Source organism: Anas acuta, chromosome 1 (genome assembly GCF_963932015.1).
Source record: "Anas acuta chromosome 1, bAnaAcu1.1, whole genome shotgun sequence".
In the NCBI taxonomy this organism is placed as follows: Eukaryota; Metazoa; Chordata; class Aves; order Anseriformes; family Anatidae; genus Anas; species Anas acuta.
Window position 1 is genome coordinate 74,537,569 of NC_088979.1, and position 17,593 is coordinate 74,555,161.

General features: G+C 35.4%; 1 protein-coding gene across 5 annotated transcripts in view; it reads right to left on the reverse strand.

The window, feature by feature from the left end:
- Nucleotides 1-8,636: 8,636 nt before the first annotated feature.
- The window catches only part of ANOS1 (anosmin 1), a 140,083-nt gene continuing 131,126 nt past the window's right edge, over nt 8,637-17,593 (reverse strand). For 3 of the 5 annotated variants that reach the window (XM_068682457.1, XM_068682471.1, XM_068682479.1), the window contains 2 exons: nt 16,477-16,618; nt 8,637-10,260 (listed from right to left, as the gene is read on the reverse strand). In XM_068682457.1, the coding sequence (XP_068538558.1) occupies nt 10,190-10,260; nt 16,477-16,618 (213 nt within the window). In that variant the 3' untranslated portion in view covers nt 8,637-10,189. Of the gene's footprint in view, nt 10,261-10,402; nt 15,770-16,476; nt 16,619-17,593 lie in introns of those variants that run through there. The other 2 variants (XM_068682462.1, XM_068682484.1) reach the window with 1 other exon arrangement.

The window sequence follows — 17,593 nt, forward strand, 5'->3', positions numbered from 1 at the left end:
TCTCAATTACTTCTTCATCTGGAAGGACAGAAATATCTTTGGAGTCTCAGTCTGCTGACACTATAATCAGTAGCAATATGTACACTTTTGGCTCAGATTTTCTCATTGTTCACTTGGATTGTGCTGCACCTACCCAAATAGAACATGCTCTCATGAAGACAGGGCTTTCTCCATCAGGAATGAGTACAGACCTGGTCCTCACATATTCAAAGCAGACTGAGCCCTTTGCCTGAAGACAAAATGAATTGTTCTTAGGACAGATGTGTATTTCAGTGGCTCTTAAGTGTTTGAAACCATATAAACTCTTCAGGAAAGGTTTTCTGTTACTTTATTTTCCTCACTATTACAGTACAGTTTCCAAATATTAAAATTTGAGTTCATTAGTTATTCATCATCCTGCTTCTCACTGAAAGCCATTTCTAAATAGCTGAAAGTAAATAACACTTATTTACTCTTTCTTTTCTGTAGAATACCATACTCCAGATGTACATGTACTTCATTCATATCATTGATCAGAGTTTCTGAACTCTGATCACCCTCCTTGCTCTTTATTTTTTCCACAGCCTTTCTTAAAATTAAGGTTCATTCTCAGAATAGTACTCCCACAGAAACATTGCTAGTGCCAAGTAGAAAGAAAAATGATTTTAATGTTGCATATATGCTGAATGTCACATTCTTGTCTAAATAATTTAGTACAGTTTGCCTTCTTTTCTTTTGCAGCAATACAGTATCATTGGTTGATGGACAACCCATGAATTCAACTCTATTAGATGACTGCTTAGCTAACTGTCCCCCAATCTGTGCTGTCCAGCAGATTGTTCTTGCTCTAGCAACATACTTTTTATATATCCTTATTATCATTATCCTTTTATAGTAAACGATGCCATTAATTTGAGATTATTTCAAATTCTAATAATTAAAATGTACTTTCCCTATCAAATATGCAAATTTGAGAAGAGTACTAATTCTTACCAGATGTCTTTCATCATCCAAAATGTCAATGATAACAGTACATAATCCTGGTCAGAGCAAGGTGAAGTACATTAGTACATTCATTTTTCTATATAAACATGCACCATTAGTAATTACTCTTTAAATATGTTTTTTTTCAACAAATTCTGCATATTCTCTTTAATATTTTCATCCGAATAATATTTTTTTTAAATTTAATCCTAAGAGTAGGACTCAAAGTCAAAAGCCCTGCTAAATTCAAGATATGGAAAAATGTTCTTCCTTTCTATCTTAAAGGTTTGTTAGTATGTTATATGAAAAAAATTACACTACTTTTACACAGTTTTGTCTTTGCTAATTTATGGTGGCCATTGCTTTGTTCTCTGTGTTATCTTCTAAGTTCTTACAGGTTGGACCTTGATTTTTTTTTCCATCCTTTGCTAGGTTTCCTTCCTTTATAATTTTGCTAAACTGATTTTGTTCCCACATCCATCGTTACTGATCTGCACACAGACACTATGCTTCCTGTTGCATATTAGCAATGAACATCTTTCAAGTTAGTCAAGTTGCAAGCACATTTGGTATTGTTTTTTCTGTATCTTCTTTGGTATTATATCTTCTGTATAGTCATGTAAGTCTGTGTTTATCAAAGTTCTCTTTATGGAGAAAAAAAAAAAAAAAAAAAAAAAGGACAGACCTTTTTAATACAGTTACCTGAGTTAACTGGACCTCAGCACCATGTAAGTGCTTCAGCTGACTAACGAGTAGCCAGCACAGATACAGATGTCCTCTCTGTAAAAGTCTATCCTTAGTCCCTTAGTCAGGTGAGTTCTTGCCTAATTATTCTGCATTCTTTCTTGGGATTGTGTTTGAGAAGCAACTAGTGACTACCACCAAGTAATAACTAATTAAATAAGTAATTATTTACCACCAAGTCCTGTGATTAGATTATTCTTATGTTCATCTCCATCCCCCTGATAGTGTTCATATTCATTTTCCTTTAATTCTGAGCAGTATGAAGAGGGATGTGAAAATTTACAGAAAATGTATGCTTTTTCATAATTTGGATCTTGAGTAGATACACTCTTCACATTTAATAATAATTTCTTTTTCATTATTCTCCAACTTGACTTCTCTGAGCAAGCTATGTTCTTCAATATTTATGTTGTGACATGCAAATCATCCAACAAGTTTTTAATTAAGCAAATGTCAGTTGAAGCAAAATGTTAGCCATGTAATTTAACCTTCAGTTCCTCTTACTTACTTCCTACATAATACAAGATCTTTTGGTGAACCAACACACCATTCTCCTTTTTGTCTCTCCTCTGACCTTATGGTAAATAACGCTGTTTTTGCTAATATTTAGACTTATGTTAAGGCCAGAATAGTTCATACTGATCTAGTGTGTTATTGTGAAACTGTCTCAGTAAATCAGTAAATTGATGAGAAAGAGAAATGCAGTTACTCTTTGTGCCATGGGGTTTATAGAACATTATCCCATGGTCAAGGCAGCTGACTTTCTGCTGGCAGCACCATCTGCTCACTCACATATTTATCTCCATGTCACATCTGTCCCTGAGCCTTGACCTTTGATCAGCAGAACTGACAAAAAAAGCCACCTGATCTCCTGACCCCATCACCCCCCGATCACAAAGCCTTACAGTAGCTTTTAATCTGTGTAAACTCATTCCCAGTAGTATTATTAACACCCACATGGAACATGAGCAAGGAGTAGTATTCAGTGAAGAGCCTTGGCAACATTTCACTAACACCCAGCATTTGGGTTCTTTGGAGGCAGCATACCTCCCAGAATGTCAAAACTTGTCAGCAGATAGGTCTCACTGTCACTCTCATCACCACTGTCATTGAAAAATCATAATCTTCTCACAAAAGTGGTGTTACTTTTGTTTTTCATGCAACTCAATCCTTTAAATTTTTAACTTCATGGAATTTGAAATTCTTCTCTTTCAATCCCTCTCTGATACATTACTGTCACTGGTGTAAAATAATAATTTTTCTATTTACAGAGAAAAGTTCAAAAGCATAAGTCCTAACTGACAAGAAACCAGAGTACAAATTAAAACAAAACAAAACAAAACCACATATTTCTTCTTTTTAGAGAGGCCTATGATTTTTAAAGTATGTACAAGTTTGGTAATTCAAGGGATCATTTTGCCAACGACAATTAAAAATACAGTACAATAAAAGAAGACAAACTCAACCATCCTTAGGGGTAATACACTCTTGTCTTAGCTAAACCTCTGACTGCATTCTTGCAATACTTCCTGAAATATATTTTCGTAAACAGTGTATTTTTACAGTGTAAAGAATATGCACAAAGAGCAGCGAACTATCCCATAGACAAAGTCATACTTTTGAAACATTTTAAGGAAAACCTAATCAAGGCACTCTTTTTGTGACAATGATTAGCTGCTGTGAGCTGCCTTTCCCTTTCTTTGTATTTATATCTAGAACATTGGTGGAGGAGAATAAAATGTTAGGGAAAATGTCTGAAATGAAACCAAAACTATAAACATCTTATGTTGCCAATAGTGATCCATTCTGTAATAATAATAGTAATGATAATTATAATAATAATTGCTCATCTTAATAAACTTTTGTTATTGTTGCTGTTGTCAATTTTAGATCACTGGTGGGAAAAATAGCTTCATTTTGAAGAAGACTACATAAGACAATCAACCGTATCTTAGCTCTATGAAAGATTTCCCATAGATCACTTCTTGAATCATTTAGGAGAAGAGAACAAGATACTAAATATTGGAAAAAGAAAAGCTGTGAAGGACAAAGCATCTCATAATATACGCAATTATTGTGAGGATGATATTGTGAGATGATATTGTTAGATCATCTCTATAAAAAGTAATGGTGATGTTATTCTTTAAAGCAATCTAGCAAAAGAAAGTTTAAAACCTAAAATGCATATTATGCCCACACAGAAGACTTTTGTGTAGTCAGTGATCATCAAAAGGTAAAAACATTATAAATTTTAGAGAACAAGGAGTACAAATTTGAGACCAAATAATACACTGAAGAGTGTTTGGTAATTGGAATTTGGAAGTCTCTGACTGATTTAGTCATTTCTTCATTGTTTCTATTTATTTTTTTTTATTATTTCTAAGGATGGTGAAGTGATATGTGAGGGAGAAATAAGGACTTTTGTACCATATTCATTAATATTTTTTACTCTTTACAGAATTGCAGAATCACAGAATTACCTCATTAAAATATTTCTTGTCTCCTTCTAGTTATTTTTGATGTTTTTCTTCCAACCGTGAGCTTATTTTTTTATTTTTTTTCTCCAAGTTCATGGATCTGATTATTTAACTGAAAGCTAAATAATATCTTACCATGGTAAATTTTACTAGGAGAATGATAGCAGCCTGCCAGAGGCCAGAAGAAGATTTCTTTGTTGTCTTTATGTTGCACTGTCTCCAAGGCAAGGGCATAGCTATTGAATTTACTGGCAGACCCAGTACCTGACTGTACCTGGACCCACAGTGCAGCCAAGATGCAGAGCACACAGATATGCAGGGAGACCAGTGTTCACATCTGGCCTCCTTTTATTTCTGGCACCAAACCTCTTGTGGTCTATAATTACCAATCTTCATTTTCTCCTGCCCAAGTCTTTAAGAAATTCCATAAGTTTTATTTTCTTATCTGTGGCTGTGGGTTCATTTAAAGTGTGACCATTTTTCTCGGTTCTGAGTCATCATGAAGTAACCATTTAGGGAGGAATAAACACATTTTAGTTAATCTATAAGTATTTCAATACTTCCACATTTAAGATGATAGTAACATATGCTTCACCATGTCTGGAAATGGTTTTCTTTCAGTTCAAGTGCAGCAAGTCATGTATTTAGGCTTGTCTTTAGGCTTGTCTTTGAACAAGGGCAACCTAATGATTTCAGAAATTTAAGCTTCAGAATATTTCAGAGTCACTGTTGCTAAAGCCTTAAAGCCTTATTATAAGGTTACTAAAAGACAGAGAACCACCTTTTTTATTATTATTATTTTATCATTATTATTATTATTTTTGTCTGAAGCTAACTGGTTCAGCAGGCAAAACTGGAAAATGATGATTGTGCAGAAATATTTTGTCCGCATCAGTTTCCATATAGTTATAACAGGAATTACCATAAAGTCTTCAGGTCTCTTCATTGCCCGTCTTCTTTTGTACAAAAATTGCCTCCTATTTTCAGTTTTTGACATCTACAGCAGGACTTTTAGTGAGATGACAAAGCTTTTGGTTAAAACCTTATGTCTTGCCAGAAGGAATGAGGATATAAGGCTCCAGATTTCCACTGTGGTGTGCAATAAGCCTCCATGTGGGTTCAAGTCCTGCCTTTAGAAAGAATGCTCTCACCTTTTGACCAACATTCTGTGCAGCTCCTGGTTTTGGTAGCTCGGAACCTCATTACAGCAGATGCCCTCATAATGCATACAAGTGTATCCCGCTTATTTGCAGTCACTGCTGAAAAATCATGCAGTGAATACTGCTTGAGGTACTCACCTCTAGCCAGTTGAAAAGCTACAGCCTCTGCATGCAGTGACAGTATTTGCCCTTTCCAGCTTGTGGGACCTTCATTTATTCAGTTCTTTTGATCTGACAGTCCCTCTCCTTTCAGCAACAGTATCTGACAGTGATGAAACTCACAGAACTATCCCTAGATGATATGTTGGTGACCATCAAAGGTGAAGTAGACTACAAACCTGCAGGGAAAGGACCATGTAAGGACCACCTACAGGGGAAGACTTAATTACTTAATACACATGTCAGTGTGTATTTCCCCAAGTGTATGGTAACCCAATGGAAAAAAAAGAAGGAGAAGGGACAGTAGTGCATATGTTCACCATAGTGGTTGAAGAGTGAAGATTAGTGGAACACAGGGGTGTCCTCTCATCCAAGCCCAAACCCCATGTCTCAAAGCTTTGTTTAGACAATTCTTCACTGACAGCAGCCCTGGTGAGAAGGACCTAGGGATGCTGATTTATGAGAAACTCACCTAGGGATGCTGATTTATGAGCTCACAATGTGCACTTGCAACCCACAAAGCCAAGTGTATCCTAGGCTACATCAAAAGAAGCATGGCCAGCAGGTCAAGGGAGGTGATTCTCCCCCTTTGCTCTGCTCTTGTGAGACCCCAGAGGGAGTACCACATTCAGCTCTGGGGCTCCCAGCAGTGGGAAGACATGGACCTGTTAGAGTGAGTCTAGAGGAGGGCCATGAGGATGATCAGAGGGCTGGAGCATCTCTCCTATGAAGACAGGCTGAGGGGGCTGGGGTTGTTCAGCCTGGAGAAGGCAGGGGTCCAAGGAGACCTTATAGCAACCTTCCAATACCTAAAGGGGACCTACAGGAAAGCTGGGGAGGGACTCTTTGTCAGGGAGCATAGTGATAGGACAAGGTGTAATGACTTTAAAGTAATAGAGGGGAGATTTAGATTAGATATAAAGAAGAAATTCCTTACTCTGAGGTGAGGCACTGGGACAGGTTTCCCAGAGAAGCTGTGAATGTCCCACCACTGGAAGTGTTCAAAGCACTTTGAACAACCTGATTTAGTGGAAGGTGTCCCTGCCCACGGCAGGGGGGTTGGAACTGGATGGTTTTGGGGTCCCTTCCAACCCAATCCACTCCATGATTCTATGATTCCATGGATCCTCTTCATCTTGGAGGAGCTGAGCTCCCTCTGAAATAAGTACCAGAAGTAGACACTAAACCCTGTCAGAGCAGCAGGCGGTGTTGGTCCCAGATGGTACCCCAGCTACAGTGATGCTTCTCACTGAGGTCCCAGGTTTCTATTCTGCATCAGTAGATGTCTGGGCTAATAAAGCAAAGCAAGGTATTTCTACAAGTCTTCCACAAGCCAAAGTTCAATGGAAGTCTATGTGGATTGCAGCACGAGGCCCTTTCAGACAGATTTTTTTGCAGCTAGTCCACCCTCACCTGTTCCCATCAGAAAGGTAGAATACTGGAGGTGTGAGGTGTTCCTCTTTCCCCTTTCTGTGGACACAGGAGCTCAGGACCTTTTGCTTCAACAGCAGGGGTATCACCCCCTGACTAGCATGGCTCACCCTGACTCATTTGTTCCTTATTTTGTCCAGGCTGCGCTTGTGAAGTCATTTACACACCCTCTCTTCCAGCTCAGGGACCCAAGGACCCCAGGTCCACCCAGAATCAATGAGCACTTAAGTGCTGAATCCTTTCTTTCCTGCTCACCATACACTTATATGATGGGATGAGAAGCCTTTTCCATTAGAAGTATTTCCATTGAAGGCACGTTTTTATTTTCCCCAGGCTGCTGCGCCCTCTACCTCTGCCAACTCCAAGCACAGGGGTTGCAGCACCAGCAGCAGCTGGTCAGGTAACAGCTGTCCTTTGCCACAGCATCTGGCCTGCTCAGCTCAGCTCTCCCAGAGCCCTTGGTGGTTTCCCCAAAAACTTGTACCCTGCTCGGGGTGAAACATTATCTGACCAGGGAAAATTCAAGGCAACAACCCACAGCATTCAAAAGAATCAACACATGGGCCACAGCTATTGTCAATAACTATTTGTTTAACGTTAGTAAGGTAAATTACCACTCGAAATCCCAACTCATTCAATTTTACAAGCTACGCAACTAGTACAAAGTCTTGTGAGGTAAGTAATGTCTGACAACATAAAGGTACATTGAGAAGCTGGTTTCATTTTCTGCAGTCTTTCAATTTCCCAGGGGCAGTGTAAGAAGAGTTTCCTCCCAAATCTACTGAGAATAAAAGAACCTATATTCCCTCAAGGGAATATTTTGCAATTTTTTGGTAATTTGATGCAATCAAAATTGTTTATGCCATGTGTTTTTCCACATGCAATTTCCTTGAAAGTTAAGATGTCACTATTTGCCTTATTGTTGTTTCAAAAGTAATTAGTAAGAGAGGATGTACAATCTCTATCTTTGATGATATATTATTCATGGTGTCCCAATAAATATATATATGTTTTTTTTTAATTAGGAAGACTTTTTCAGTCAAAGGTTGAATTTCAGGAAGTGAGAGAACCCCAAACTGAAGTGTTCACCCAGTTGAACCATATTGTTCTATGCAAGTGTGTTGGTAAGTGATTCTGAGCATGATATTAGGTAAATAATACTTTTTCAATTACATTTACATAAACAAAATGATTTGTTTCTTGTTGTTAGTTCTACTTATGTTATGAAGCTACTTACAAAATTTACAAAATCACCTGAAAAGAACATGTGGGATCACCTTATGGTATCAAGTACCCTCTGTTAGCGACAGCGAAGAAAACATAATTTAAATTGTGTATAATTTTGATATTATCCAATTACAGAAGTTAATGCTGTTCCTTCTACATCTCTCTCCAAACCCCCGGTATTCATCCACATCTCCTGTTCTGTCAGTGAATGGGAATCTGTGCTCAGACTAAGTAATATATTTAGCTAACCTGAAAACAATTTATTGTCTTAGCAGCATTTATTAATTTACAAATATGAGTGATACCTATCAGTTTGATATACTCCTGTGTGCTTGCTACAATTTCCTGTAGTTAGCATGCCTGTTATTTAAATACACTGAGGTTTCCTGAAATACACTTTGTCCAAAACTATACTATGTAGATAGTAATTTCAACAAGATACAACCACAGATATTTTACATATCTAAAAGTAATATTATTTTGTTCACAAGGGACACTTTATTGAAATCAGCTCTAAATGCATAAACACATTATTTCAGTGACTTTATTTATTGTAAAGATACCACCAATCTCAATCTTTACAGCAATGACTGGTGACAAGAAAGAACCTATGAATACATCTTGTATGTCCATGATAAATAAATGAGGCAAGTTCTCAAACTGAACATACATATAAAAAAAAGCAATGAATAGTGATCCATTATAAAATAAAACAGAACAAAATAGAAGATGTCGAGACAAAAATACGAATTTAATACAATCTTCAAATAAATGAGAAAAAAAAAAAAAAAAAAGCAGGAATCATTCACTGGTGCATCATAATAGCTTTAAGTTACTGTATACGTCTGGTAACTCATCCACTAATGAAGCTATTTAATCAGATTCTTTGTGATAAGAGGTATTAGAAAAAATGTCTGCAATCCACTCAAAGCAAGAAGAATGTGTGTGACTCTTCATGGTCTTCATTACGATTCAATGAATATCACAAAAAAGGCACAGCTGCCCCAAAGGGCTCTCTCAGAATCCAATAGCAAGTTTTGGCTTATGTTTTTTTTTTTTTTGGTTGTTTTTGTTTCAAGTTTTGCTTTTTTGTTTTTCTTGTACATAGTCTTCTTATGAGACTAATTGATGTTGGCTTGCAGATATGCTTACTGAAAGTCTGAAATATAAATAAACATTACAGCACAGCTCAAAAAAGAAATTTAAAAGGTTAATTTGTATGTTTGCAGACAACTACTAACACTGGAAATTGGATGAATACATAAGACGTGTGTATGTCCTTTACTTTTTTGTGTGTGTTTGTGGTGGGGTGAAGTCTATTCATTCCCCTACCTTCCACTTAGAAATGGCAGGGTGGAAATTACAGCTTATCACTCTACAACTAATAACAACTACGCAGCCTGAACCACTTAAATCAGGTAACATTTTCAAAATAAAATTATAAAAGTATGAGAAATGTGCTGGCTAATCAGTTCTAACCATCAAATAGAGAGTTAGCCAATTTTGAACCAATTACAAATATACTACTGGACAGCTTGTGAAAAAGACAAGCAAGAACTATTATTTGATGTATAAATATATTTGCACACAAACATAAAGAGATTTGTGTTCAGTACATTTTCCTAACTCTCCTGAAAAATGGCAGTCCGATCATTCCAAAGTTGATATCCTTTTAAGAAGAGACCTCCTGAATGAAGCTTATTATTAAATAACATGAATAAATCACCATCAAAGGTGAGGAACTGGGTACAGCAAGCGTTCATTAATTCTTTGGTTTCTGACCCACAAAACAATCTCAGTAAATGCTTATAGTAAGGTGTATATTAAATATTAATCTATACTGCTACCAGCACTTTCAGTAGAAGCAGGAACGCTATTATGCACAATCTAAAGGGGGACATAACAGACATTTCTGTTGAACCACATCCCTTCAGGCCTGCAGGAGTCTTTCTCATATATTTAAAAACTGTGTGTTCGATGATCTCCCGTGCTTTTATCCTTACAGATGCTGCATTGTCACTGGCAGGCTCAGCCAGTGTTTTGGCTCAAGGCCTTTCTCAAGGAGGCTGGCATACATCCAGATGATGACAATACAACACCTGTCAGAGGAAAACAGAAGTATGGAGGATTTTTTAATATATATATATATATATTAAAAAAAAAAAAAAAAAAAAGAGCCAAGTTGCACTGAAGTACAAAGTACAAAACCCAAAATCAAAATGATCAATACTGATCAATATATACCAAATTTGCTTTATTTCATATGATTGACATAATCCAGTCATCATCTTTTCTAATTCAGTGTTGAATAGAACATTTATTTGAAGTTATGAAAGGGGAAAAAGAAAAAGAATGACAGTGCATAGAACACTTCATCTATTTATTATGATAACTTACCTACCCACACTGATATATAACTCCTATAAGGGTTTACCATACCACACTGGTGAAATACAACTTGGAGAGGAATTTAATTATAAGGGTTTATGCTAAACATTGTCCATTTGTGTAAAATGAAAAACAAACAATAAAAATCCTAAACAATTCTACTGAGAAAGTAATTAGGAAAATTTGGAGTTTATGCTCAAGTTAACAAAAACTAAATGGTTATTAAGTAATTTGAGAGTACGTGAGAGGCACACCTGCTAAGAGATTTACCAAAAACATTGCATTTGAAAATGATAGCACATCTATGACAATTTGAAACAAACGTTGTAGTAAGACAGATATTTATATTTATTAAAAATATATCATTTAAATCATGGGATACTGCACTTTTAAGTATAAAACATTCCAGATCTGGTGTACACAAAGATTTCACCATGATTTTCAATCACAAAAATCTTGACTTACAGGATCAGGCCACTGACACAGATCTAGAAACATTTTAATTATTTGAAATTAGTATTACAAAGGGTTACTAAAACTCCATTGAGTACTATCTCATGGAAACAAGGGAAAAGAAGACAAAATCTTGAGTCTGATTTTTTACTTTAAGAGTTGCTTTTCAACATAAAATACTTAAATGATACCTAAATTTATCTTCAGATGATTTTGATCACTTTCTAAAGAAAATAAAATGCAGTAGCAAACAGCAAGGATAAAATGTTATGACTACATGTACAATGAAATGTAGAGTACCAATGGTACTCTGATTTTTATTCAATAACACTTTATCTCCCACTTAAAAAAAAAAAAAGAAAAAAAAAGTTTAAATCCTGTATGGAGAAGATAATGTAGCAAGACTTCAGTGTAGGACAGTTTATTACCTAAACAGTATATACAAGTTCTAAACATGAGAATAATGAGTAAAAGAAATCAGGCTCTATTTATATTTACATTTTTTTTTTACAAAGTGTTTATACAAATTGTTTTCATTCTCTAAATAAACGGACAGACACGTAAGACCAATTATTATTTTTTTTTGTATTACATACATAAATAAATACTGACTTTAAATGACTGTTATATGAACATAAATTCTACAGCCAATTTGGGTAACAGATAAACAGTTCTGTTACAACTCTACTACAATATAATTAGGTAAAAAGAAAACATTTTACATAGAGAGCTCTGTTAATAGCTTTGTAAATTGTACCTTACTAATATACTCAGTAGAGGTAATACAGTCGTTACATTTCATGCCCACAACTGAACAATGAGTTTTGGCATGCAAAAGTATATATAATCATCAACATCTGCAGGTATTCATTTACATTTTTTAAATAGAGGGTTTTCTTAATTATTTTAAACTACATGCAACAGCTTATTAGCGTCATATTCCTGGTTACAATGCACAAGTTTGCATAATATTATTTTTAGTAATTGATGTTCACAGGTACTGATCAAAAGGGTAGGAATATACCTGGCACATAGCATAAGAAAATTAATTAATAAATAAGTCAATATCACAACTACATTTACATATACACAAGACAAAAATAAAAATTTCTATGGTGTTGTACATAGAATTTAGAACTGTCTGGGTCCAATACTTTGTTCCATAAGGCCCTAATTTAAGAGAGTATTCAATTCTGACATCCATAATTTATTTAAGACATCACTAAAGCTCACTCTCTACTGTACACACAAAAGTATACATCCATCCAACCGACTTCTGTGCGAATAGATGTTCTCTTTTCTGCATATCCTCCTGAATCAGAGCCTGCTTATCTGAAACTCACCCTGACTCCAGTAGGGAGTATGGAAATTAAATTATTGTTGAATGAATTTACTCCATATTTAGGTTTCTATATGCCTCTGCTAATATAAATGGTAAATTTCCCACTCGTATTAACAATGAGTATTTCTTTGATTTTATGTGTGATCATGCCAAACATCAATATCATTATTAGTATTGACATACCTTAATTCTTTCTGAAGCCACTAAGTTGAGGACGTGCAGCATTTCAGAAGTAAGACCTCTTATTTACTGTCCATGTGCTGTATTCTTAATGAATGTTCAAGATGTTACATATAGCACAAGTTTTGTCTTATTTGAATTTCCCCTACTCTATACACTACTTAAAAACCATGATACAACAAGAACACACCATTGTATGTGATTCCATGAAAAATCATTGGTGAACAAAAAAAAAATCAATTTCACAAAGCAGCTAGCAAAAATGGCATAATCTTATAATTCTTTCAGAAATAAACATAATGCATCCAGAAGTGAACTGACAAATCCATCAGAACCGTACACAGAAAATAATACATTAGTGTAAAGGTGCAGAGTATTTAAAAGCATCCCAATATCTATACTAATTCTGTATTATGCAACATCATTAGAGAAAATAAATCATTAAGTAGTGAATCACTCAGTGAATTACAAATCTATTGATGAATTAAATGTATAATGTGATTTAGGCCAGTAAATTAGGACAACACCCTGTACAATTCAGCAAACAAGGCTTTATGAGTTAGACACCAGAAACTTCAAATTGGTACTGCTAGATTCAAAGAATAATTGGGAAAGCACTCGTAGTTTCAAATTTAACATCCATGCATGATCTTGGTAGATTTATTATTTTTGATTTTTGATTTGGAGGATCACTTGAAAGGTGAGTTGATAAACTCATTTGTAGAAGGATAAAAATGACTTTACATCTTTGTAAAACAGACTCTGTATAATGCACTTGCTCAATACAATTCTACTTTATCAAATACATATTTATTTTTTTTGGATGGGCAAAATCTAATTTAGAAGGAAAGCATACTCCATGTTCTTTAACATTAACTGCTACTTTTAAAAATTGAATGTTTCAAATAAATTGACATAAGCAAGCAAAAGAACAAGGCTTCCACTCAACAATTAAGACTAAGGATATGGTCACTCAGGGCTGCTAACTTCCAGTTTAATCTCCAAACTAGGTCTGGCCTCATTGTAATAACGACTGACATCCATGTTCTATGCTTTACCAATGTCACTATGAATGCTACATAATTTCATTAACATTAATCAAGTCACTACAGAATTGCTCCAGCATAACTGGAATAGACTCTAACGTAAAGGTTTGAACAGAAGTTTTTAAAGCAGCCTGAGTACTTGCCCTGATCCCACAGAAAACTACTCTCAGAAAACAAGATACCTTCTATCCTAACTTTATATAGCCTAAACATCAAAGCAGTGCTGCACTGTGCTGCAGTTCAAACCATATATATTTTTTTCTTTTTAAATCTTGTATGCATTACACATTCTTACAGATTCCCAAAATCTCTGAAACTCTGGCCATCTTCCAAAATTGAAATAAATATTACATTACAGATTTTATGAAGAAGAGTTTATCTGTTATTTGTTAATGTATTTTGGAAAAGATAAGGTGACAGACCAGCAGAAGAAGGAATTAAAATTACCATTGCCTTTAATATTTTTTAAACAACTGTTAAAGGCTCAAATCTCATGGCAATTGAAATTTTCTGTAAAAGTCCTTTGTCACTGAGTGCACATCAAAAAAGACAACCGGCAAAGTAGAAAGAGAATGGGGGAAAAAAAAATACTTTAATAGCAAAGGTAGATATATAGAAAAACTGGAATGACCAAGGGATCAGAAATTAATTCAGTTTCCTTCACCCTCAGTGCTATCAACCCACATTCACCAAAACTATAAACTTCAGTAGAGACAAATTATATGTGATTATTTTGTGAATGTCCTACAATGATAAATACAAATGTGATCCTCAGTTTCAGGCATGCATTTCTTTTATCCATATTTTATCCAATTTGTAATCAAGAGAAGGAAAATACTAATGCCACTAATGTCTGAACATTAGATTTTGATTGTATTTGTATAGAAGATTATTGGCAGATACTTTACACCTTCTTGATGATAAATCCAAGTAGTTTCTGTTTACTATCAAGGATGTCTCTTTGTGTAGCAAATTATTCTAGACAGTTTATATTGTACAATAAAGGCAGTATGTATTCCCTTATGGTTAAAAAGGGCACCCTTCTGTCTGAATTTGAAAAATGCATTCAAATAAACTATAAGACAATGCTTTCAAAATGCTTGAGTATTGTCATGCAACTCTTCTGTAAGCAGAATAGCATGGAGCTAACATACCCATCCCTCTGTTCAAAAGATCCATGGGGAAAAGAGACATACATCAAAAGAAAAAGAAGCCAAAAAAGTAGCTCTACAGCTACTTGAATAATAAATGTACCCCAGAATTTCCATTTTTAAGATGTGAATGTTAACTATTCAGACTTTTAGCTAGAAAATCAACATGATAGTGGGATTTTAAAGGTCATTCTTATAAATTAATACAATTATCAATTAATTGTATTAATCACAATTGTCAACAATTGTACTAACCGTCATCTGTTTCTTTATAATGAATAGTACATCTACCCTGTATATATTTTAACTATTAACTATAATAATAGAAGATCTCCATACTGAAACATTACTTTGGAAGAGGTGGTTGACTATGCAAATGTATCATCTCTCCTCTGCAGCGATTCTGCAGTTATTAAACATTGACTATTTAAAGGTTTCTGTTTCTGCTACTTATTTTACTTATGTCCTTATTTCAGACAAGTGGAGACCTTTAACAGCAAAATACTCTAGGACTTGAACTGGTAAGAGGGATTTAAGTAAAATAGATCAATTAAACATGTTAATGACAACATGGCCTCCAGTGTTCAAAGGTATGTATGTATCACAGGACAACCTTTTATATATTAACATTGAAGTCACTAAGAGAAAAAGCTGTATATACCACACTGTTTCAATCTAATTCAAACACAGAAATACAAAAACATTATAATAAACACACTTTGATTTTCTCTCAGGTGTTGAGTTCGATGCAATCTTCAATTTGTTGAATAGTAGTGGTACTGAAATTTTACTTGCTGTATGCTTCATCCTTGTCTTGGTACAAATACAATTCTTGATTACTAAACTACATAGAGTTGATACAGATCGTACAGCATGGTAAATTCCACTGGAAAACTGTATTCATTGCTCCTACAGATGTGCCTTTTCCTAGCCTCCATTTGGGAGCTCAGTTTTTCCTCTCACTTTTTTATATAATCATCTGAAACAGTTTAATATTTCTCTGGGGGTGGCTTATAGTGGTGTGGATGATGTTGCTTCAGATGAGGTCCTAAACAAAAGAATAAGAAAGTACGCACATATCAAACCCTAAATCATATAATCATTTACCAGATTCTCCTGTAAAGGCCTCTTGAGGCTTCCAGCTTGCAAGCCTTCAGCTTTTAAGTGAACTGCCTGTTCTGACAACTACATGCATATTCAGTCCAGACAACTTTAGTGGACTAATTCACTGTAATTTTTGCTGGGCTTCACAACACTGAGTTGTGTCTTTCCACAAGTTGTTGAATTTGAAAAGTTCAAGCATTTTCAAATGCTTGTAATGGCCATTAAGAGGTTTGCACAGCTTTAGAAATATGGTCATACAATAGCCATACTCAACTGAACGCATCTCAGAAAAGTCTAATCTTGAAAGCTAAGCAGTCCCAATCCTAGATGGTACTTGGAGGAGAGACCACCCAAGGTGGCCTCTCTTACAGGTAAAAGCCTGTGGTAGAATGTGGTGGCAAATGTAAGACCACACAAAACTGAATGAGAGAAAGACTATATTTGATTCCACTACTGCTGATAAACACTTACAGAGAGACAGAGAGAGAGAGAGAAATAATAATAATACCATGCACATTATGTTTATGGAATTCCACCAGAGCCAGTAAAGATTCTAAGGGTCAAGCAACCTGCTTGCATGTCTAAGACTGAAGTGTTGTGTTTGTTTTTTTTTTAACTCACAACAACATGCCAAAATGAGGTACCACTTACTGTGGGGTGAAAATGGAGGAAGAGCAGGTGTTCGGAATGATTTTATTGTAGCTGGTCCCTCCCCACCAGTTGTCAGCACTTGAACTTCCAGTCGGTACAGCATCGATGGCCTCAGATTGGGCACAGTGAGTACATAATGATCCTAACAATAAATAAATTACATTAGTTCTCATGGCATCTAAAAATAAAACATGGTTGCTCTACTCCCACAAATCAGTGGTTTAAACAGGTTCTGTCACTCTTAGCACCCACAAATTGCTTTCTTAGAAATCTGTAAGAAGTATTTAACATATGTAATTACTTGGTTGAGGAGGTTTGTCTTGAACTTTTGCTTGCCATTGTCTTTGAGCATACATTGTTCCCCTAATGTTACAGTTTCACGTGTAAGAGGTACAAGTTTTTCCTTAGCATTCTTGAAAGTTGATATGTTCATCACTGAAAAAAGTGTTTAGTTTCTTATTTTTTTATTTTATTTTTTTAAATAGTTTCATTAAATACACTTGTTTTTATTTTACATCTGGCTGTAAATTCTACTAATTGATAAATTAACTCATGGCAATTTTCAGGTCTGGGGTACATGCTGCAGATAGTGAAATTTGGGTGGCTACAGTGATTTCAGCAGGTTTGTCCAAAGTTACACCATGAAAATCATCCCTTCTGTTCTTAATCACATTTCTGGCAGGATGGATTGTGAAATATCAGTATTGTCCTCACTTTTTATTGTTCTGTACCTTGTGTCGTCACTTAAAACTGTGCAAAATAATTTCAAAGTTTATAAATGCTCCCAAATAGGAATACATCTGACTGAAGGGCATTCAGGAATTGGAAGTCACAATTCACCTTATTCCAAGCTAAAAAAGGACCTCAGAAACACACAGCATACCAGTCCCAGGGATAAGACTGTGGGGCAGAGACACTGGACAGCGCGCACACAGCGTGGTCCTCTGATTAGCCAGAATTTTCATAGCAAACTCTTCTGGTAGGCACTGTCCCAAGCACACAGCAGGGAGCTGAAAGTGCCTGTGAGAATAACTGATAATTTACTGTTCTTGCCAGACCAGAAAGCAAAGGGAAAATGAGAGAGAGAGAAAAGGCAGGGGTAAAAGTGTAGCTTTAC